Source organism: Abramis brama (assembly GCF_963993115.1).
Source record: "Abramis brama genome assembly, chromosome: 13".
Classification (NCBI taxonomy): Eukaryota; Metazoa; Chordata; class Actinopteri; order Cypriniformes; family Leuciscidae; genus Abramis; species Abramis brama.
In genome coordinates this window covers 32,985,311-33,009,902 of record NC_139975.1, presented here as the reverse complement: position 1 = coordinate 33,009,902, position 24,592 = coordinate 32,985,311, and the positions used below count along the sequence as shown (strand labels likewise).

Genomic DNA, 24,592 nt, shown 5'->3' with positions numbered 1-24,592 from the left:
CTATAATCCTAGATAAAGGACAGACAAAAATTTGCACCAGGGCATTAGTAGCCCAGAGGACTTTTATATCACACGCCTTTTGTTTTTATTACAAGTGCTGGATAAATAGAGGACCGCATTATGAGCTGTCCTTGCCGTTAACCGAACAATAACCAAGAGTGACTGCGAAGAGCGCTTATGAAAGAAAGAGAGAGAAAAAAGAAAAAAAATGGCGCACGGAAATTGATGATTACATTAAGATCGCTGAAATATCAGCAGTTTCTAAAGAACTTACATACTGATTTTGGAGTGGATGAAATGAGCAAGCGATGTATAGATCACGAAAACGGCTACAACCCGACCTTGGAGGAATAACCGGCCCTTTATAGAGGGACTAAGAACAAAGACACTGCGCTCTGAACAGGCAGATACACTGGGCCAGCGAGCAGTGTGGGATCCCAAGGAAAACTTCCTGGATAAGCTGTGTCTTGCATTTCAAGTGTCACTGAATGAAGAGTTCGCTCACGCCAGGCCTATGGGCTGCCGCACATTTAAAAGAGCTGCTCCATATCAAGCGGAGGGGACATCCGCTTCCCTTGTGCCTTTCTTCCTTAACTTCCGCCCACCCCTTTTCTCCGTTTATGCCTCTGCTGTTTGCCATGCCTGCGGCTACACGCGCACACATCTCAAACCTCGGGAAAGTCGAGCGATCCAAAAGCCATTTCCATGCCATTTTATTGTCTGTCACTGCTCAGTCGGAGCCTGGTTCAGATTCTAATACTTAGCAGTTTCCATCACGCTGGCAGACCGCCGGAATATGACGACTTGTCCAATTCGTCTTTCTCGTGGGAAAAAACCCCTCTGAATGGCGTGTAAAAACGTTCTCCGGTTTGATCCCGTCTCTCAAACAATTAGACCGCACCAAAGCAGGAATTCTCTGTTGATAAATGACATTTAAAACAGAAATATCTCCCTGAGTGATTTCATCATGCATGCGCGTTTCATGGGAAATCTGTAGCCAACATCGGAATGTTATGTTAATAGAAGCAAATAATCATAATTGACCATGTACTTGGGGAATGGCATTAATGCAATCTTTAAAAAAACACCCTTTAGGCATTAAACGTTCTGTTAACAGCAGGGAGTTCTTAAACTGAATTTATAAACAGAAATAGATGCACGAAGTTTAGACTACAGAATTCATTAAAAGCGCCTCCTGCTAGCATCATATGGTATATGATTATAAAATATTCAGAACAGAACATATGTATAGTTTGGTCCACAATTGGTTTGGTGATAAGGTCCTATACATTAACCGCAATAGCATAACAATGAACACCTTTACAGCCATTAATCATGGTTAATGTTAATTTCTACTTATGCTAATACATTTTAACATTTCAAGTTGTATAAATTAGCATTCGTTCTGCAGGGCGTATTTGATCTGAACCCAAGCTACGATTAAGAAGCTAAAGTTCAGCTAAACGTTTCATTCTCTCCCACATTAAAATATATCAAGTATAATTAAAATATACGACCATACATAAATATTGATAGCTTTAACGACCAAGTATATAAATAACATTAATTTGGTACATTAAGCATGTTATTACAATATAGTCATGGAACCTTAAATTAGTGATTTCCAGGGATGGAAAACAAATGGAACTCAATAAAATGTTAACAAGTAATAGAGATTACATGGAACATTCAAGTGTGAATAAATATGTTTCATCTTATTTTAACATATTATCTACTAGACATTGCTCTGCATGTGCAGCCTCTATAATTATGCTTATTATGATTATGATTTTATCCAGTAAACATAAGAGCCTGGGTCAGTAATGAAAGGTCATTGTGAATTGTTGTATAATTTAAGGGGTCCTTGTGTCAATGTATTATTAACAAACTCGAGTTAACAATGAACAACAGTATATTTATAAATCAATATTAGCCTAGATTGATAAATGCTTGCAAAAACGTTGTTCACTGTGAGTTCATGACATCTAATTCACTAATTGTTCCTTATTATACATTTTTACATTCAACATGAAGTCATGACCCAACACGACACCAAAACATGCAAAAGTGTCCTTGGCTAAACTTTTCCAGATGATTGCCACACAAACTGTCAATGTTGGGATCTGTCTGACATACATTTGTGCAAAACAACATCCGATGGCTTTGATTGGACGTACCGCCTTCTTATGAATGTTGATGAGCCAATTTATTGTGTCATTTTGTTCCAAATTAAATGCATATTAGCATTTTATTATTGACATTTAGCGTTTTCCCCCTGCTGTTTATGTGACCCATTTTCACATGTTTCACGAAAGTAGAACCACTGCTTAAAGGTCAACATGAATCCCGATTTGACCCTGATTACTTACTTAATGTTCCTTATTGTGAACGATTCATTATTCCAAAGAAGCACAATGTTTAATCAGTTTGATCATGTGCTGGGAATAATTAGTAAATAATATCATATCTATTATTTGATTATTTAAATCTCCAATTTGACTGTTAAAATGGTGTTGCATTTTATCTCAAAATGATGATGAATGTCATTTTAAAAATGAGCAGAAATAAGTTGATGCAACCTCTTCTTTACATTAAGTAAAAACAAAGCTTGGTTTATATTTTTAAATGTAGTACTGTATTGTATTTGCTGCCACAATAACAGCCCCTTTTTTCTCTTTCTTCTTTTTATTCTTGCTCGCTGTGGTGGAGCGGTGTTGAAATATTGTTCTTGTACTTCAGTAATAAAAGTGTACATCTTTCAAATGCAAAAATTTCGTCAAAAAAACATTTTATATTCGGATGTAAAATCACAAACTAACCCCTGTAAATGCTGAATATACCTTACATCCGCACGAGAAACATTTACCGCCCGAACAGGGCTTCAATCAAGCTGAGTTCACGTCACCGTCTTGTTCTGTTCACTGTGGATTATATGTGTCAAATAAACAGCTTATGGTTTTCTAAACTTCAGCTCGCCTTCAGTGGACTTTTGTTGCAATCAATCAAATTGTGTTATAACTGTAATAAATAGCTCCATCTCTGAAGCCTCTTTTTTTAACCTCTCTCCTCAAACAAACCCCACAACTTATTTTTTTCTTCCCTCTCTCTCTCTTATAGAAGAAAATGTATTTTAATGTGTTTGTGAAAAACAACACGATTGCATCCAAAATTGACAAACTCTGAAGATCAAAATTACGCCAAAAATACTCTGTGAACCTGACATGACAAAGCAAAAAACTGCAGTGAAAATGCAATTTCATAATTTGTCAATGGATCAGTTTTGTGGGATTAAAATTAAGATTTTAAAGCGAACGAGGAATTAGGGTTTTGTCATTTACTTTTGTGCATTCATCAGAAAATAGCTCTTTCTGGTAACAGATCGAAGTGTTTGTGCACTTGTGAACTTTAATGTGTTTACTAAATGTAAGACCTTTTCTAGGTGTGTGTGTGTGTGTGTGTGTGTGAGAGAGAGTGTGTGTGATTCAGCCTGAGTGTACCTCCATTCTCTGTCACATTTCCAGCTTTTCCACCTAACATAATGTCTTGATAAAATTTTCTTTTGTAAATCCCTAGGGCAAATTGGATTGAAACAGCTCGACGGAGTGGATAGACCATCAACAGGCTCTTAGAGCACAAGCGTACTGTTGCCTGGCAACCCTTACTGATGGTTTTATGTTATGCAAATTTGACGGAATTTACATAAGATTTCATGTTGCTGCATGTTGAGACTAACAGGTTATTTTTTGGTCTGATCAAAAATATTGCTCTCTAACAACCAAAACCCTCATTTTAGAGTTCAGAATTGTGCTTTCTAATGCAAATGTTGTGTTGCGAGTTCAAAACTTCAGCTGCTTTTATACATTAATATATTACATGATATTAATATAATCAACGTGTAGCCTTGGGAAATTGCAAACAGCCTTGGGATATTGCAAACCCCGAATATAAATGCCCGTAGAAACTCTGATAAACAAAACAACCATTTAATACAAGAAACCATTGGCTTGATACAAAAAGAGCATTCAGGTTTCTTTTTAATGCTATCAGCCATGATATTTGTAGATTCAACAAATCTAAGTATATTAAGAAGAGGAAATAAACGAGGTAGAGTAAATGCGTTCCTGACCCATATCCAGACAGACGGCTCCTCTAGGGAAGGCTTGTTCCCGTAAGACTTTCCCTCACACCACATAGATCATTTAACCGACAGCGCAAACTCACTGCAGCCGTAGTTTCCCCCTGAACGCTGTTGTTAATAGTTCAGCAGCTGCTTCTGTGGAAAGACATTGGTTTTGATGCTTGGCTGTTATTTACATTTCTCATAACAAGATCACGAGAGACTGCGATCGGGACTGTGACACGGGAGTTTCGCTCTGCCGTTCTCTATTCTCTGATTCCGGAAGCTTTCCAGGGAATCTGATGCACAACACAATGCCATTATTTTTTCCAGACACCTCTTCTACAAATGTGACAGATTTTGCGTGTTATTTTGATATGTTTTGTGTAAGGTTTTACACCTTTGAATAGGATATTTTGTTTATAATCCTGAGGTGAAGACTGCAGTTTTTATTTCACGTGGAGCGTGTCGCCACATGTTGAGATCACATGATCAGCTGAATACCGCTCGTTTTATCTTTGCACTTTTATCTTTATCTGGTGCATTTCTACATTGGTAGAATTGGTCATCGTAAACGTGCTTTTGTCTAATGCTTCATCCACACCTCTAGGTGTCAGTGTAAAGACAGCTGTCATATTATATGGCAATTTGCAAGTTTATATCTAGCAATTCAATTTTATGTCTAAACTCAGGATTGCGAGAATAAAATTAAGTCACAATTACCTTGTTTTATTATTATTCTGTAGCGGAAACATGCTAATGTTCATTTCAGAGGAACAGCACTTATTTCATTATAACCTTTTGTTTTAAGTGTGCTAATGCAAGTACTAAATAATGCACAAATTACTGCCATTTTTGTTATCATTTTGCTGTCATAAAGCGTTTGTTTAGTTTTATCTTCTAAAAAAACGTGTTATTCAGCAGTTTTTAGGTCTTGCTGAGCTTACAGTTTATCAGAAACAACTCAGTTTTATCAATGAAAACATAATAACAATATGCATAAACAATATCAAATTAATTTGTTTTCTTTAAAAATGCAAATTGCGTGGTTAGAGAAGGTCATGGGGATCCATATTCCAGTTTGCCCAAAATGCTTTAAAGGCATATTCAGGGTTTAATACAAGCCCCAGTGACGAGCAAGACAGCATCTGTGACATTAAAATCATTTTGAAAAAGCACAACAATATATTTATGATGGAGGTTTATATTGGAAAGTGTCTGCACTGAGGATTTTATGTTATACAGACACACACGGTTTCAAAAGAATAGCCACAAAACCTAAACATTATCCGTGTTAATATTAGACTAATGCGATAAAATCACTAACACACCTGAGCAAACCTATATCCAACTTTCACAGAATACACACGAGGGCTTTAGGAAGAAAAATGACATAACTATCGTCAAAGTGCTGTTTACAGAAATAACGTCAGAAGTTCACCTAGATAGTCCGTTTTAGACAACATCTCAAAAAACACACATCATTGGATGGAAGAATTAAGTGCTTTAACAAAAATACAAGCTTCAAATTTCTGCTTTTAAATCCTCCTGTACACTTTCCCAATAGACCTCTACTGTTAATGCACTACTGTACTATTTTTGTTTGTTTGTTTTAAACTGAGGGGTGAGTTTAAATTAGTTTGTGGTTATTGATAACAAGTCACAGATGTTGCCTGTACAGCTTAAGTTGTTTTTAAACACTGAACATTTCTCAATGAAATCCAATGCAATTCAATGAATCACAATGAGAATGGATCCCTAAATTCAGCTGATGTCATTATTAATACTGTTTACAGAAGCATTGATTTTACCCCAATTAAAACCAACATCTAACTAGATAACATTTCAGTTTTCGCGTTTAGTCCGTATCTGTGGCTTTGAGGTCATCTATTATATGCTTCTCTAAACACATGCTACATTTACTGGAACTATATCCTCATGGCTGTTGCTTTTAATACAATGCATTGATTTTGACATTGGTGCAGAGGTTTCTGTAATGACAGACTCCATATTGTGCTGCAGGAACACTCATCATTACTCATGTCATATGATATTGCATGTTCCGACATGTATCAAGCTGTATGACATCACTGACTCATATCTTACTGTATGATTCTTTGTGTTATGACATCAGTGTCACAACGCTGAATAAATTGGATGTGCTGTCTATTAAAACATGAGTTCAGCATTACGTAGATAATGTATATATAGGTCATTGTCAGGAAACGTTATCATTTTGTGTGTCCCCATGACTTACTATATGTATAATTAAGATTAATAAGTTATAGTAATTAAGTATTTTATAGACTGAACTCTTAGTGTGCAATGCAAAAATAAATAGTAAACAATGCATTAAAATGTAGTATTTCTTTTAAAAAATTGTCACTAAAATATCAGCCAAATTGCATGTCACATTCATCACCATTACATTTAAATGGATTGTACTTGTCGAATAATAATAACAATAATAAATATAGCTGCAAGCAGTGATTAATGGGCCAAGCACACTAACTTCAAAAATGACTAATTCGAGACATTTGTAGATGATTTTAAGCAAATGGTTAAAAAATCATAAATAAATCACTTGTAATAATATTACATTGCTTACATTACTTTTGACCAATAGGTGCCGCTATCATCAAATTGACGTGGTCTGGTCAGCGTAGGGTGACAATGACAAACACAAAGTTTGGAGTCAATACAGCAAAGCCTTGCAGAGATTAAGCTTTAGATTCAGTTTGGCATCACACCATCAAATTCGTTGATATGTTAAATGATAATGGTTTTGTCAATCAATACGAAATCCATACGTTTTTGCCGTCATGGTCTGAAGATGATCTGAATCAAATTTTGGTGAAAATCGGACCAACGGTCTTGGACAGGGGTCTCTAAACACAAGGTGGCACTGCCCCAAAACTTTTTGAGTACCTTCAAGACATCATGCCGAAGATACGTTTTGTAACGATATGCCAATGCATTCATAAAATATAGCATTTTAAGACAAAAAATCTAAATGGGTGATGCCTAAAATAGCCGAAATGGGAAAGTTGGGTATCATTCAACTCGGCACGCTGCACCAAATCTAAAGACATCAGTTTTTTGGCCAAACTGCTCAGAAATAAGCAACAATATTTTTATATCTCTTGATCAACAGGTGGCACTGTGGCGAATCTTTGCAGGTATCCTTAGATCATCATTGTCATAACAAACACCAAGTTGGGTCTACTAAAATGTTGCAGAGATATATCCTCATGTCGCTTTTGGCGTGCTCTTTGTCGAATTAGTTTGCAACTTCGCACATTATTCGAGAACGGTTTGACTAATAAACTTGAATTCCATCATTTCTGCCACCATAGACTTTGATCCGTTGGTGGCGCTAGAGGGATTGATGTAGAGACTCCAAAATTGCTGTGGTTAATGGTCAGACTGTTCTCTATCTGTGTGCCAAATTTCATAACTTTTATAACTTTTTATTCAACCCTGTTCAGCTATGAAACTTGCCCATTTAAATATAATATTATGAACTCTCTATGGTCAAAAAAACGTCTTACGTTAAAAAAAAGGACATTTTTGCTTGCAATCTTTAGTTTTCAGTAAGCAATTATATTGACCTTGTCATGCTCAACAGTCAAGAAGGAATCAAAGCATATAGTCAACATTATTGTGCTTTGATGGCTTCTTGACTGTTGAGTTGACATAATGCAAGTATTTGCTAGAGAGCAGCAGTTTTTTTTTTTGCACTGATCTTGGCATTTTTAACGTTTTTAAACTTAAGGTTGAACATGAACACTAAACATTTTTGAAAGAGAACTGTCAGCGGTTATTCACACGTTTGGGGGGCAAAATCAAGTGACAAAATTAATTTAACAATATTAACCTTTTCAAATGAAATGACAAAACATTTATATATAACTAAAAAAATAAGGGCATCACTTCATGTCAACTAGTATAACTGGGAGTTGTCTACATACACATTGTATAGTAATTTGAAATAACACATATTCACAAAAAAAAAAAAAAAAAAAACTATGTTAAAAGAAATATACAGACATTTTTAACACTGCTGAGCGCACAAGACTGTGTAGTTGACGGAGATATCCCTTGGGAACGAGAGAGGAAGTACCAGTCGCTCTCTTCTCTGTATTTGGCTCCAATGTTGGCTTGCTTACATACCTCCTTTTCTACATATTTTCTTGTTGGGTTTTCTGGCACATTCCTTGGATATTCTTTTGACTGTAAAATGAATAAAAGACTACAAAATAACAGAAGGCTCTGGAAGAAACGTTTGAGGAGAACATGCAACAACGTCACTCCCCCTCCCCACAAGAACAACAAAGAGAACCTGTCCAGAATGTTAGCTGGGGTGCTCTGTCTTTTGGGCAGAAAATATTCCAAAAAAGGCGGAATTGATTTGCTGCACCCTGGAACACAGGAAGCCTAGTTTCACATGCACTGCTATATAAGACCCTTTACAAGCACAAGAGAAACTGACTGAACTCTTCCTCATCACAATCCCTGCACCGCTGCATCACTCTAGGTTTTGCACGAGAAATGCATGGCTCTGTTGTACGATGCACCAAATGTGCTTTGAGAATGAGACCGAACAGATGCAGAGAATTGCTGTAAGTGTGCTCCACCACATTTAAGTCCATTTTGGTTTTATGACTTAAGTTGTATTTTAAGTTGTAGCTTTCAATTAAACAGTAGCTCTGTTCCAAAACATAGTGTGGTCCTAGACAGCTCATGAAAAAATTATAAGTGAAATATTCATTTTCCCCCAGTACTTGTGCACTATGCCTTATTTATTTTAGATTTTTGTCATTAGCTTAGCAACATGCAAATGTTTTACTAACGCTTTAGAAATAAGCCAATCATTGAGGCCAACCATTGCAATCATTGTATTTTAAGAGTTTTGTTTTGCTTGGGTACATAATAATAATAATAATAAATATAGCTGCGAGCAGCAGTTATCGGGGTTCAAGCGCTTTAAGGCCTTTAAGCATATGAGTAAAAAGGTATTATGTTTTATTTAACAAGCCTGTAACCACTTAGATCAGAGATGGAAAGGACCATTTATGATTTTTAAAGCTTTTTAACAGTTATAGCACCACCTATGGTCCGATCTCCATAAAGTTTGCATTCTTGTTTAGAACCAATATTACATGAATATTTCTGCACTGGTTTGGTTCCAATTAGAGGTCGACCGATTCATCGGTTTTGCCGATATATCTGTACCGATAGTTGATTGGTGGAAATATCGTTTATCGGCAAAAATCCACACCAATAGTTTTTCCAGGTCTTTTTGTATTACTACAATACATATTGTTATTTTGATTAGATACTCATCAAGTGTTCTGAAATAGAAGCAAATAAAGTGAGAGACTATACATGTACATGTACTTACAATTATGTAATTTTAATGCTCTGGCCTTTGCAGATATTTAAAGGTGATGTGTGTAACTTTTTTTTTCTACTAAAGCATAAAAATACCATAATATGTTTGCAGATATTTATGAAACATGCTAAGTTCACATACTTGTTTCTCTGAAAAAAACTTCTACAGCCAGTTATTTTACTTATTATTTTACACGTTCTGTGTTGTCAGTTGTTTTTTGTTTTGGTCTGTGTGATCTCGCCCACTGCCAGTTCACCCAATAGTATTTCGACAGCTGTGATGCCAGTTGCAAGAAACACAACGTATTGCAGACTTGGAAACAGAGTCTCTACACAACCTAAAAAAACTTGATATCCATCTAAAAATCTCTATGAACGAGAGCATATTAAAACGCGGATTAATCAACTCATTAACTTACAGTCTGTTAGTCTCCTCGGCTTTCAATTTCAATTGCGCTGTTTCCTGTTGCGTGTCCTCAAACTGGCAACCAGTGTGAGCGTCGAGGCTGAGGAGGAGGGGCGGGGGAAACAACAATCTCTGATATTTTGAATTTGGACTGCAGTACCGATTTCAACCACTAGCTGTCATGCTTACAGACAGCACCTGTAAAGATGGCCATCTTTAAGAATGACTCTTTGTATTTATATGAAATGGTAACACTTTACAATAAGATAACATTTTTAGCATTAACTAAGGTTAATAAATGTTGTAGAAGTATTGTTCATTGTTAGTTTCGACATTTACTAATACATTTTATTTATCTGTTAACCTTAGTTAATGTACTATGAACTAACATGAATGATCATGGTACAACTGTATTGCTCAAATATCAATACATGCAGTAAAAAATTATATTGCATATAGTTCATGAAAGCTAGCTAATACATCCTTGTTAACAAATGGGACTTGCAAAGTGGTACCAAAGTGGAAATTTACGTATGTTTCTAGGTTATAGCTAAAGAAAAACACATTAGACCAGTAATATTTGAATGTTTAAATTATTTTCTGTAGAATTTGTTCTGTAGAACTTCTCATTTTAATATATTCATATTTATATATTTATTTAATTTAGCACATTTCAGTTCAGCACTGTTTTACTTGGAGTGTTATGTTTGTTTTTTTATCCAAATTCCATAAAAAAAAATAAAAAATCGGTTGAATAATCTGTTATCGGCATGTACGGTCAAACCTAAATATCGGTATCTGTAAAATCCACTATCGGTCGACCTCTAGTTCCAGTGGGGTGAAGAACCTAGGACTAGTTCGGAAAAGTAGGTTTCGGACAAAATCCAAGATGGCAGAACATTTTTCTTGGCGGAAATGAAAATGGAAATATGTATTTATATAAGAGCACTTATGACTACTACAAACGGTCTAGGAATTAGGCACACTTTTGCATTTTTGTTCCCTATTGGCTGATTGGGGTGATATCGTGTCAGTCTCTCCCCATATTGAGACCTACCATCTGGCCAAGTTTCAAGTCTCTAGGCCTTATGGTTTGGTCTGCACAATCAGGTTTGCGGCGGAAGAATAATAATACAAATCCTTAAAATTACAATAGGGTTTCAGTGCTTTGCGCTTGAACCCCTTAATTATAATAGCTAATCAAGTTCATCTGTCATCTGGCAGCGACGGATAAACAAACAATACTTGGTAATCCTACTACGGTTAGCACCAATTGAGAAAAACTGTACTGTGACATAGGCATTAATTGACCAATGAGAATTTAAAATGGGCACAGTAGTGTTTTTCACTGCATGCCCACTTGATTTCAAACTAACACTGTCTTTCCATGCCCTCATAATGAACTTTCCGCATTCATATCAGTCAAAGTCACTTTAACATGTAGGCATCCTTAGAAGACAGCTCGCTAGGTTTTGGAACAGAGCTAGTGCTTTCAAATCTGTATGAGTTTGTAAGAAATGCTCTTTGTGCTGGGGTGACAACTTGATCACCAAATTCGTTTAAAGATCTTAAGTTCCTCAATAAAGGCTTTGAACATTAACAGAAGAAAGTGGGACAGTAAAGGGTCTTACATGGTTAGGACTGATGCCACAGGCCTCTTGTGTTCCAGAACATTTTAGCAACTCTACAAAAAGCCTCATTCTGGCATCAAGCAAGCTAATCTCGGATCGCTAATCCCCCAGAACAGTCAAGACAGTGAGGAGAGGGAGGTGCACCAAGATCATTACATCCAAACTTCATGTCAGATTAGAATCTGAGCTCTTACATTAAAAAGATTACTGCTTTCTACTGGCTTTCTTTCTTTCTTTTTGGTTTGCTCTCTTGAACAACACAAAAGAGGAACCCATAACAGTGGCATGGAAGGGAAGAGTTGATGGAAAGACTTCATGGCAGATCAAGTCAAGATGAAGAATGGAAATGGTGTACACAGACACAGCATGCGCCAGACGACAACTCATGCTTCAAACACAACACAGGAAGTGACATAATGTAATAGTGAGATTTTTTCCTTCGTTATACCCGACACACTCACCATCCTCCGTTGGAACATAGATGTTTAGATACAAACAATCCTCGTTTTGATCTTGTATGTAAGTGGCAACTATATCCAAGTTAAAGGTGAACCAGATTGGCATCATGATCTCCGGAACGGCGTTGTGAATGTTTTGCGGGCACACCGGCGCGAAATGAGTGGCGTTCTTGATCCCCGACCAAGACGAGGGCGGCTCAGGGGGTAGGAAGCGTTTCTCCCCCACCGGCGGGGCGGCGTACGGCACTCCCAGGTACTGGTCCACCGGTCCCAGGATCTCGCTAGGCAACGGAACCCGCGCGCCCCGTAATTTCCCGTACTGCGTGTTCACAGTGGGGTAGTAGCCTTGTCCCCAGACAAGCGTCATACACCAACAAAAAATCCATATCCACAGAGAAACGTTGCGAGCCCTGCCACCGCAGCAGTCCTGCTGGTGCAAAAGGAGCCGGTTTTTGCGCGCGGCTAACCACATGGTCCTTTAAAAAGGCAGCTGCTGCTAGATGCCGACGTACGCTGAGAACCTCCTCCAGCACGTGTCTCCTGCCTTCAGACCCTCAAACACAGCCCGATTACTCCTGTCATTGAAGAAAAAACACATAGACGAGCACCGTTCCCCTCCGGGCGAATCCTCATTCACTGTCCAGTATTCTCGTCAGGTCCTCTCTCCTGCGGGAGAAAAACAAGACAGGAAAACGTTAAATGGGACCATCTTTTATTTACTTGTTTTTTCTGTATGCGCATAGAACAGCACTCATAAATATGTCAATGCATCCAAAGGCCAGCACAACTACATGCCAATAAAAGTTTCGCCACAGGTTGATTTAAATGTCTCACAATGCCTACACTCTTCAGAAACAGGGTTGACAGTCATCTGATGGATCTGAACTAGCTACAGTATGTTCAGATGGGATTGTGAACGGTGGGGCAAAAACATTGCTGAATATTAATAATAAAGTGCAAATAACTGTATAGCCCTCCATAGTTAAGAAGGCAAAATAGCATATGCTTCCCCATTCATGTCATGTCAAACCCTGTGTGCTCAATCAAACTTAAGGGCATTTTGGTTCATCAGTCACTTGGTTAACATTAGCCTGTAGCCAAATTAGACAGATGCTAACACATGGAGAGAGGCTGCGTCTGAAAGCTGAAAAATGCTTCCTCTGCTAGAAGGATTCAGAGGTAGGAAAGCAACAAGCCAGGTCTGAATCCAATGATCTTGTCTACTGAGAAACCTTTATCTGATCGGTTTTGAAGGCAGCGTAGATGTATCCTTCGCTGTCTTTGATATCCCACAATCCTGTGCGTTCAATTCAGTGACAGCTGAGCTAACAAATAAAGATGGCATCTTAAAGTTGTGTAAATTATACATATTTTAACTTTAACTTTTGATTTAATTTCTAGTGAGAAATTTGATACAAAACTAAGTAGACTGTATAAAATGAAAAAAAAAAGTCATAAACTATTTTCATTGTATTTTATTTTCTTCATTGTTTTTTGTTTTGTTTTACGAAAACGTATAAATTGTTAAAGAAAGACCTACTTTAGACTTACTGTAATTATCCAAGGCTGTTAATCAAGTCTATGCATTTGTTAAAATCATTTATTTGCATTATTTCAACTTATTTTTTCAAGAATACTTAAATATTTTTTTTCATTATACTTTTTATACTACTTGTAGGTAAAATATAATTATAAAATTATAATAAATATAATTATTTATAATAGGCTACTAATATTGATCATATTATACTTAATTCTTAATTAAAAATACTTCCGATATACATTTAAATGAACACCTGCCATGATGTTTCTTATTGTCGCCTCTGATCTATATGTCTGTCCTCAGCCTATGCGTTTAAGGGTGAAGTTAGTAGTTTCTGCGACACTAGTGTCAGCTAGCAGAATTACAAAAATACAGCATATCTAGCAAACGCCCCTTTCCTTCCTCAACTCAACAGCTTTTATGGTGCTTGTAAAGACATGTCTCAACAGGTAAACATAGGCTAATTTCAGTGAAAAGGTCAGACATATTAGGAATACTTTTAGCTGTGTTGCTATGTGTCATGAGGTAAGCAAGTGAGTAGCAAACATCTCACTTATTATAAACCCATCCAATGCATCTGCATTTTTTGACATTGACGCGCCACCCAGCATACCCAGTTAAAAAAAGTCACCGCTTGAAACTGTGATATATTAATTACTAGCGAATTACCTTGTTATTGTTAAGCTTATGGCGTTCATAGTATTCATACATTTCAATGTTTGATGTTAAGGGCATTCTTGTTTCTTTTGTACAGTAAGCTATTTTGGTACCATGTTTGGTCGTCCAGTATAAAATCCAGGTCCCGAAGCCAATCTAGTTGAGGACCACTCAATCAGTAAATAAAACATACTGCATGTATGCAGGTTTTCCATCAAGCTAAAATAGCAGCTTCTCTTGCCATATTTGACAGAAATGTATTAAAAGATTTTTCATGCACAGGTCCTCGTCCCCATCCCTGGAAAGCTGGTATTTGTAAGTGCCTCGCAGGCATCTGTGCTAACACTGTAAATGCTAATGATGAGGAGGGTCGTCCCCAGTGGAGAGAAACTCTTCTCTGCTCAACTACTGATCAATTTTCAATTTTTAAAGCTTAAGACCCTGAGACCTCCATTCCTCGGAGGGCTTGGAATAATAACAAGTAGAAAATCCGGAGTTTAGTAGCGGATATTGCCTTCCAAAATGACTCTGTAAATGATTTATAATGTATCTAGTGGAGCAGTATCCACCAGACAGAGGCAATATGAATCATCCTGGAGGTGCACTTATCACTCCTCAACTCCTATCCAAACTTGGGCTGATTTGCACAAAGCCTGGCAGGAAGTTCTTCATCCTCCACCTCATCATCCGCACACACACACACACACTTGCTGCTGCCTGTGGACGGTACAGCTGATCTCCAGAGAGAAGAGAGGAAATATCCCGCGTAATCTTGGCACACTTTGAACAAATTGTTTTTCTCAAAGTCATGACTTGTCCTATTCACTTACTACTCGAGTGAGAAGTGATTTTCAACAACTGATTTGACTCAACAATTGAATTCTTTTTTTCTTTTTTTTTTACTTTGCACACAAAAAATGCAAAATACCTCACATCTCTTGCAAAATGAAGCACTGCATTCAAAATATCACAAACACATCACAAAAGCAAACATTTGACTTGTGTTGCAAAGACCTTTGCCATAATATTGTATTTTTGGATATATCATATACACACAGTTATTCAAAACCTAAAGCTCTTCTTTCATGAGCTACTATGTACATTTCTGTACAAGATTGAAAGCAATTGGCAGAGAGATGTTGAAAATTTCACGGTAAACACGAAAGCAAAATTGAAACCAAACTACTTATTTTTTTACTGTAAGCATTTGTGGTTGTGAATACAGTATTACACAGACCAAAAAAAACTATAACTCGACCTCTGGCCTATTTCTAGGCCTTGATTGGTTGGTGTGAAGTAAAGCAATGAGTGTTTGCACATGTGAGGAGTGTGTGTGAGGCTCTGATGAATTAGTGTGGCATTTTGATAGGTTGTGTTTGAAAAAGGAAATCAATATACTTCCTGTTAGATTATTGTGTGTTGTGGTTCGCAAAAAGTGTTTTCTGAAATTGGAAGTTAGAAACTGAGTCGAAGGCCGAGAATTAGAGTATGGTTTTGCAGATTTGGTGTGTGGTTCCGGTGTTTGAGTGTCAGGGTACAGAAATTGTGCGACAAGTAAGGATTGTCACACAATGATGACATTTGATCTCATTGATGTTAACCTGGTATGATGCGTCTTTAAACAGAATATAGGCGAATGTGTTGGATTGGTACATTTTCAGCGAATAACAGTTTAAATTTCATTGATGCAGAAAATTAAAAATATAACACGAAAGTGGTATGGACCACTTTTATGATACTTTCAAATCACTTTCATTCACTTTCATTCTGTGGAAAAGAGAAAGCAGGTCATTATTACAAATATTCCCTTTGTCTTCCACAGATGACAAACATATTTGAAACAACTTGAGCATATTCTGACAAAAAATGTATGTTTGAGTGAACCTTTAAAAACAAGCACTGATGATCAATGTAGAGATCTTCTGAAATAAAAACACTTGTTTACTTGTGATATTTCAATAAAAACACTACATCATAAGCGTTCGGTAGCATAAAAAGCGTAAAGAGTCCAGAAGACCAGAACATCATAGAGACTTCCCAAAACACTCCAGCATTACGAATCTGAAAGCACCACTCACCTTTTTAAGGAAATGTAAGTCTAGTTAATGTATTGTTCAGCCAAGCTGCTATGATCATTCACTCCTGATGGACTACCAAACCTTTCTCTCCATATTAAAGTTCACACATGTCTAAAACATAACATCCTTTTGGTGCTTGATGTGGTGAAGTCAGCTCCCGACACCTGAGGCCCTGTTCCACCTGGTATTTACATGCGTTATTGGTGATCCGAACACAAGTGGTCTGCCGAGACGCATTTCCGTTTCCACCTAATATGAACATGCGTTTCAAAAGTGTCTCCTGAGACAGCTTGTGGTTGGATTTCATTGAGACCATCCTCTCTTATTTCTTCACACTCCACATCACTTTTGTGGGAGCGCCGAGTGCATTCAGGGACGCACATATTGGATATTGAATACACAGCATCATGGTTATGCTTATGTATTTTGTAAGAGATCTGATTGTTTGTATAGCCATTGGGAGTTTCACACCTTACAGTCTCATTCCATGGGTCACATGGTCTCTGAGCCAGAGATGAATGACAGTGCTAACAGATTTAACGGTTTCCAAAAGCAGATTTATCTTATGGTCACATAAACCCCAAACTCTTGGTTGATTAACCCACGCATTTCTTTCTTGTGATTATCGGTTCCAAATACACGGCCCGGAATAAGTTCAGTCAGTGTGCCATATTTCTTTCTTCTTCTTTTGTTTAATTGTGATTTATATTCTCAGTGCATATCGCCACCAACTGTGCTGCTGTGCAACCATGTTTAATCTTATCTTTAATCAGTTTTTTTTTATTACTGCAAACAAAAAGTATATTGTTTGTTTGATGCTAAAAAGAGAGAGAGAGAGACTAAACTATTGATTGAATGAAATCTGTGCTTGCAAAAATAATATTGCTGTATATATATTTTTTTTATTTGTTTAGCCATTTTGTGCTCAAATTTGTTGAAAAAAGTGAATGTATCGCATATGCATTTTCATTATAGATGAAAAAAAAATGTTGAATGCAGATTAACAATTGTGAGATGAGAATAAAATAGACTAAAATAAAATAAGTTTGTTTTACGTTAAAATAGTAAACATCTAGTTCAGTCATGAAACTGTGCAGACTGATCGATCCTTTACATGCAGTCTACAAGCAATCACATCATCACCGCATGGCACAAGCTGATGGGCCTCTGCTGATCCTGCAGCCAATGAGATTGCTTGCTCAACATTTAAATAGTGTGGTTCAGTGTTTGCTGTAAAGTTATCCTGCAGCAGCTTTCAGAGTTCCTCTGAACCCTCCACCTCCCCAGCTCCACCTGCCTAGATCTGCTGCAGGACTGATGTAGGCCTATGTCTATTCCTGCAGCAGCAGCAGCTTATCTTACATGCTCACAGCAGCGTGTCTGAGTATCTGTTAGCAGCAGGGGGGCAGGGTTTTCTATTATTTTGAAGGTACCCCCGGGCGCAGCCATTGGCTAGCGGACCCCCACCTGCTGTTAGCATCCCATTGACTCCCATTCATTTTGGCGTCACTTTGACAGCGAATAACTTCACATCTGAGGCGTTTAAAGACTCCATTTGTCCATTATTTATTTCTAAAGAAACACGAAAATGTATAAAAGGCTTCATTACCTTGTGGCTTCTGTTATGGCCCCGTAGAAGCAATTTTTGTAAAAATAGGCTAACGATTGCGTCATAACCACGCGACTCTCTGTCGCACAGTAGAGAATTACCGTATGGACAGGAGGAGAAGCTCGCGGGCAATCGGGGAGACGTGGAGGCAAAATGACAAAATAATTAATCAGAATACTTAGCAAACGTTTCTCCTGCTCCTAGCTCATGGACACCTCCTACTCACACTCTCCGTCTCTGCAAGTTTCGGAAGGGAATGATTCAGATTTCTCTTGGCACAGCTACTAGCAGACAGACGGGTTGCTCACGTCACATCTACGTCGTCAAGCTCAGTTTGAGTCTGCGCAGTACGCTCGACCATCAGGAAGTGAGTGCTTCTAATTGACTTCACTTCGTCTCCGTTGAATCCAATGGAGTCGCTGTGTCCATTTCTTTTACTGTCTCTGGTTAGCAGTAGCAGGTCCATACTTGCTCTGCGGTGACATCTAGTCTGCCAAGACCAAACACATTAACATTGCTATATTTAATAACTTGCTAAAACTATTTTAAGAGTTTAATTGTGCAATCATGTCATTCCCACTGGAGCCTCATCATTAAGAAACACATGTGCTGAATTCCTCTGAAGTGAACTAACCCTGGAGTTGAGGTTATCCGCTTGTTTATCCGTAAACTTAACCAGAGATGTCACATAACCTGCTTTATGGAATACCCCCCAGGTATTATAGACCTCTAGGACAATTAGTGAGCTAGCCAAAAATTACATTTCTTTAAAATGCAGGTTAACATGATTTGTATTGTATTGTATTTCAAGTCACTTTACTTCAGTGAGAAAACAACTTATGGTATGATGTAATACAGGTTATTGGAGCATAACGGATTATATTCATTGAGTTTCTGTTGAAGATTTTATTAGTATTCTTTTGCATTAAACTTTATCGCACACCTCACTTTGGAGACTTGTGAATCTCTGTCCCTGAAGTGTGAATTATGACCGCTATGTGTGCATTGGGACTCATTGTCAGCAGCCAGCGCACATAACGCTGCATAATACATGGCCACCATCTTAACACCTTCTGAAACAAAACACGGAAAATGCAGAGCTATAAAGACGTCATCAAATATTATCCTAAATTATTCCATTTTTATGGCTGGTTTCCACGACTTCATTCGTGTTTTCTGGCCCTACTGGAAGTAGGGAAAATGGTGCAGAAAGACCCACTACAAGCAGAGGTGGACAGTAACAAAGTGCATTTACTTGAGTACTGTACTTAAGTACACTTTTTGAGTATCTGTACTTTACTTGAGTATTATTTTTTCTGGAAACTTTTTACTTTAACTTCGCTACATTTGAAAGACAAATATCGTACTTTTTACTCCACTACAATTCTGTCAAGGTCCTTGAGTAGAAAGTTACATCAGTCAGTGGATGATTTTGGTTGCAGGGGTTGCATTTTGGTTGGAAATGAAAGTCGGGTTGACGTCAGAACCCTGCATCTGATTGACATCAGAACCCGACGTCAGATTGACGTTAGATATTGATTGAAAATAAAAGTCAGAACCCGACTGATGTTGGTTTCTGACGTCAACCCGATTTTCATTTTCAGCCACAATACAACGTCTGTCCAACGTTGGAGATCAACGTCAATCTGACATTGGATTCTGACATAAACCTGATTTTCATTTTCAGCGTTGGGTTTGGTCTTCTAAATGCGACTTTTGTCACTTTTTTGGAGCACACTAGCTTATAGATAACAGTAAGGTTAACATATTCATACTAAAAGCCAAAAAACTTTAAATAGGGCAATATTTGAGGGAACAGCCATTTGTGTGTCCGAAACCATTGTGGACGTTATTGAGTGCACTTATTCAATCTCACATTCAATCCCACTACTGGAACTGTGTTCTAGAAATAAATTTGATATTGATATGAGGGTAGGTAGGCAGGCGTAGATTCAGAGGCATACGGTACTTTAAGTATTACATACAACAATGCAACAATAATAAAACAATGCATTGACATTTACTTTTTACTTTTGACACTTAAGTATTTTTAAAAACGAGTACTTCTGTACTTTTACTTAAGTAAAAATAGGTCTTTACAACTTTTACTTGTAACGGAGTAATATTTGACCAGTAGTATCTATACTTTTACTCAAGTAAGGAAGTTGTGTACTTCGTCCACCTCTGACTACAAGACAACACTCGCAGCCCATAATAACCCACCTAAAGGCTTGCACAGGACAGAGCTTTAGGGAACAGAACCTCATTCCTGGTTCAAATGTGCATGTCCTGAGGCTCAAAAACAATCAACTCAACATATGAAGGTGCACAAGATAACAGGCGACCCTGTGTTGTGCGATAACACCACCGGACAATGAGTATGGTGTAATAAAACGCCTGAATAAGAGAAATAAATGTGCAGGGAATAACAGACACAACATCCCAGTGTTTACATGGTGTGTTTACACTGACTGCAAAGCGATCAAGAAGTCATAGGTTTCTAGCGAGAGCTGGTGATTCGAGGAGACGTGAGTGACAGCTACCGTCAAGTTGAGCAGTGTCACTTGCACAAGAGCAGTGACATGATGCTATGACTTTGAACGTCTTTATCCTGGCAACTGTGCCCCGATTCACACTTCCACAACCACCGTCATTCACACCGCAGGGAGCTTTGCGGTGACACCAAAGTCCTGTTAGATGAGGTTAACAGCCGGGAATCTCTGGAATCTCACAACAAATGAAACACTCGCATGGGAGGAAAAAGATGTTCGTCAAATGGAAATCAGTGGTGTTAGTCATCAAATATAGTGTGCCTCTTATGTGAACATATTGCTAATGCTAGCAATTCCACATCTGTGCTGCATTAAAGCGGCGCGATGCACTTTTGGCAATTTCTTAGCTGTTTTCTCGCTTTTTGCACACAGGTTTCTCTATAGAGCTCTATACAGCTTCGGAATAGATATTTGACAACACTGTGTTTGACAACCTGATATCACGCGATATTTCCTGATGCTGAGGACGGCACCCAGCCGGCCCAAAGTTGCAAGGGTGGTTTTTCCGCTCACAGGCGCTGGGGGAAGCGAGACGGCCACCATCCAACCCGAAAAAAGTCATAGAACCATTCCAATGACTCCGAAGCTGTTCAGTTAAGGTAAATTAAGCTAAAAAAAAACCTGCATCGTTCCCCTTTAACTGAATTACGAGTACGTGATTCAGAGCACAGGTTAAAGTCTGTAATTCTACTCAATATGCTCAATAAAGTTGAGTTTCTCCAAAAATGTGGACTATTGTATTACAGTGGCCTACAATGGCTGTTCTTCAAAAAAAAAAAAAAAAAAAAAAAAAAAAAAATAATATATATATATATATATATATATATATATATATATATATATATATATATATATATATATATATATACACACACACACACACAGTACAGGCCAAAAGTTTGGAAACATTACTATTTTTAATGTTTTTGAAAGAAGTTTCTTCTGCTCATCAAGCCTGCATTTATTTGATCAAAAATACAGAATTTTTTTTAATATTGTGATGTATTATTACAATTTAAAATAATTGGTTTTCAATTTATTATACTTTAAATTATAATTTATTTCTGTGATGCAAAGCTGAATTTTCAGGATCATTACTCCAGTCTATCACATGATCCTTTAGAAATCATTCTAATATGATGATTCATTATCAAAGTTGGAAACAGTTCTGCTGCTTAATATTTTTTCATAACCTGTGATACTTTTTTAGGATACTTTGATGAATAAAAAGTAAAAAAATAATAATAAAAATAAAAAAAGGAGCAAATTTTTTAAAAATAGAAATCTTTTGTAACAACAATATACTGTACACTACACTCTAAAAAAATAATTCAAGGGATCTGTTACCACTACATAATTTAATACATTGTTGTAAATTAAAAATTCTAAATTGTTAATTTGATTATAATAATAATAATAATATTAAACTTTATTTTATATAGCGCCTTTAAAAAGCATCTCAAAGCGCTTCACAAAACATAAAACCTACAATAGAACAAACAATGCAAAAATAAAACAATGAAATATATGATAAATAACAATAATATAGCAATTATAAACAGCTACCCTAAACAAATAAGTTTTCAGGGAAGATTTAAAAACACTAAGATATTCAGCTTGCCTAATCTCCACAGGCAAGGAATTCCAAAGTTTTGGAGCATTCGCGGAAAAGGCCCTATCACCCATGGATTTAAGTCTAGTATTCGGGACAATTAAAAGGCCAGCTTCCGAGGAGCGAAGCTCACGTACTGGTGTGTATGGGGTTAGAAGTTCAGTAATATAAAGAGGTGTCAGACCATGCCAGCAAGGCATTACAGTAATCAATTCTAGAGAATACAAAGATGTTAATTAGCTTTTCTGCCACAGGAAGTGATAACATGGGACGCAATTTGGCTTTATTTTTTAGATTAAAAAATGATGTCTTAACAGTACTCTGGACATGAGGAACAAATGTTAGGTTACTATCAAATATTACTCCCAAATTTTTTAATTTTGTTTGAATTGAAGTGTAGAACCTTCTACACTTAAAGCTGGAGACTCAGCCTTACGTAGCTGGTGGGGCGAGCCAACAAGCATTACTTCCGTCTTGTCACTGTTCAGACATAAAAAATTACTAGACATCCATTCTTTTATCTCAGAAATACATAGAGAAAGATAGGACACAGCCACATTAACGTCAGATTAAAGATTAAACCTTTTAAGTTGCCAGCATTATTTTAATGAGTTGTCATGACAGAATAATGTTGATAATTACATCAACTTAATAATGTATGTAATTTAAACATAAATATATGTGTTGATTAGTTTAAAATAATATTTACGTTGTAGCAACCCAATGAAATTGGCTTGATAACTTAATTTTTCCACACCATTTGAGTTCAGGATTTCAAAGCTCCTCCCCCACTTAACGAGCAAGGAGCAAGTTCAGACATGTTTTAGGCTGACCAGTATGACACAAAGGACATTTCAAGGTGAGTAATCTGAGTTTTATTTAATTTACAAATAAATTCTCTCCATTTAACTAGAGGTTTAGCTACACCTGGTAATACAGTTGATGTTAGCAGTGTAATTTGACCAGGATAGCAGTGGATAAGAATGTAAAAACGGTTTCATTGAAAAATATGCTCAGCCAGAGAGGGAATTTCATTTGTGCTGTAAATAGGAAAATAATTTAATGTACAGACACGTTTTTAAAAATCTGTCGTCATTCACACAGATAGCATTCAAGTTTTATCGTAGGCAGTTTAGTGTTTGACCAACATTAACAGACTTTTGATCTCTAGGCAGGTTTTTTTTTTTTTTTTTTTTTTTTTTAATTGCTTTTTTTATACAGTGTGTTTTTGTGTTAGTACAACCTGCAGAAAGAGATATTCTGGATTTTGGTTATGCATTTCAGAACTGCAATTTCAGCACTAATATGTATGGTACATTTGCTTCCCACAGAAGCCGAGAACATACTCCTCACTCATTGACTTCAAGGAAGACATAATAAAAAGGTTTGTAAGTTCAGCCAACACAGATCAACACAGTGATGTGGAAATTAAAGGTATTTCCAAGAGTAGAGTTCTTTTGACTAGAGTTTTGATTGTTTTCCCCATCTTCAGACAGCTATTGTTACAGTTTCAGAACTTTACCAGAAAATCACCTTGAAGTTATTTAAACAGGCTGCAGAAAATTCATCACCGTTGACATTGTTCACTTTTTATTTTTTTATTTGTAAATAAACAACACAGACATTGTAAACATAGTATGAATTGGTGTTGCATTGAAAAAGTACTGAGAACAGGGCTGAACACTGGGTCTACCCAGGTCAGTGATATCATAACAATGGGCTATTTAGTTTAATAAAGAGATGTATGGAAAAAGACTTGTAAAAATGTGTATGGCTGTTGCTTTTCACTTAACTATTTGAAACTTACTATTATTTTTATGATAAAATATTTTTGATCGTCATTTATTAATGCAACCTATTTTGGCCATTTGAGTAACTAGGTGCATGGCCATAAAAAAAAAAAAAAAAAAGTTAAAATAGAGTTAAAGTTAAAATAGAACAAAGTTTCCAGTGATTAACTGAATTAAGTAAGATTAACTTAAAAAATCAGCAATAATAATCCAATTCATTAGCTCTAACATGCTATCTATATTTTCTCTTGCTTTACAAGAACACACAGAGTTTGAGGAAGACATTGAAAGGCAAGTGATGACAATTGCCATCATCGGTGATCAACCTACTTCAGGATTTGACCACAAGACGGGAACCATTGTGGTTGAGGGCATCAAAATCCTGAATGGAATGGATATCTCAAGGTGCTGTGCTCTGCTGATGGGCATAATATATACTCTGAATCTGAGTTACCCCACGGAACTTAAATATACCTGTGAAGTGTTTCAGAAGCTGTTTCTTGAACTTGATGGACTGAAACCCAGTGCAAAAGTAATGCGTCTGAAGAACAGTATTTTCTGAAATCTCTACTTGTTCCAGAGGAAATTTTGTTCACTTTTTTTAATTTTATTTTATTTGAAGTCTACTGTAGGCTGATCTTTGTGTTATATTTCATACTGCTTGAAAAACTGAGGTTAATATATGAATGTCAGTAGCATTTATATATGCTTGTTTGTGACAGTAGCAATCTTAGATGTTTTAAAA

The 24,592-nt window shown here is 36.8% G+C and overlaps 1 protein-coding gene across 2 annotated transcripts in view; it reads right to left on the bottom strand.

Annotated features, from left to right (window-relative positions):
- Nucleotides 1–24,592, bottom strand: part of nlgn3a (neuroligin 3a) — a 216,383-nt gene that overhangs the window by 141,671 nt on the left and 50,120 nt on the right. Inside the window, exons 2-3 of one of the 2 annotated variants that reach the window (XM_084134013.1) lie at nt 12,010–12,672; nt 8,291–8,350 (exon numbers count right to left, since the gene is read on the bottom strand). In XM_084134013.1, the coding sequence (XP_083990139.1) occupies nt 8,291–8,350; nt 12,010–12,478 (529 nt within the window). In that variant the 5' untranslated portion in view covers nt 12,479–12,672. The remainder of the gene's footprint in view (nt 1–8,290; nt 8,351–12,009; nt 12,673–24,592) is intronic. The other variant, XM_084134014.1, reaches the window with a different exon arrangement.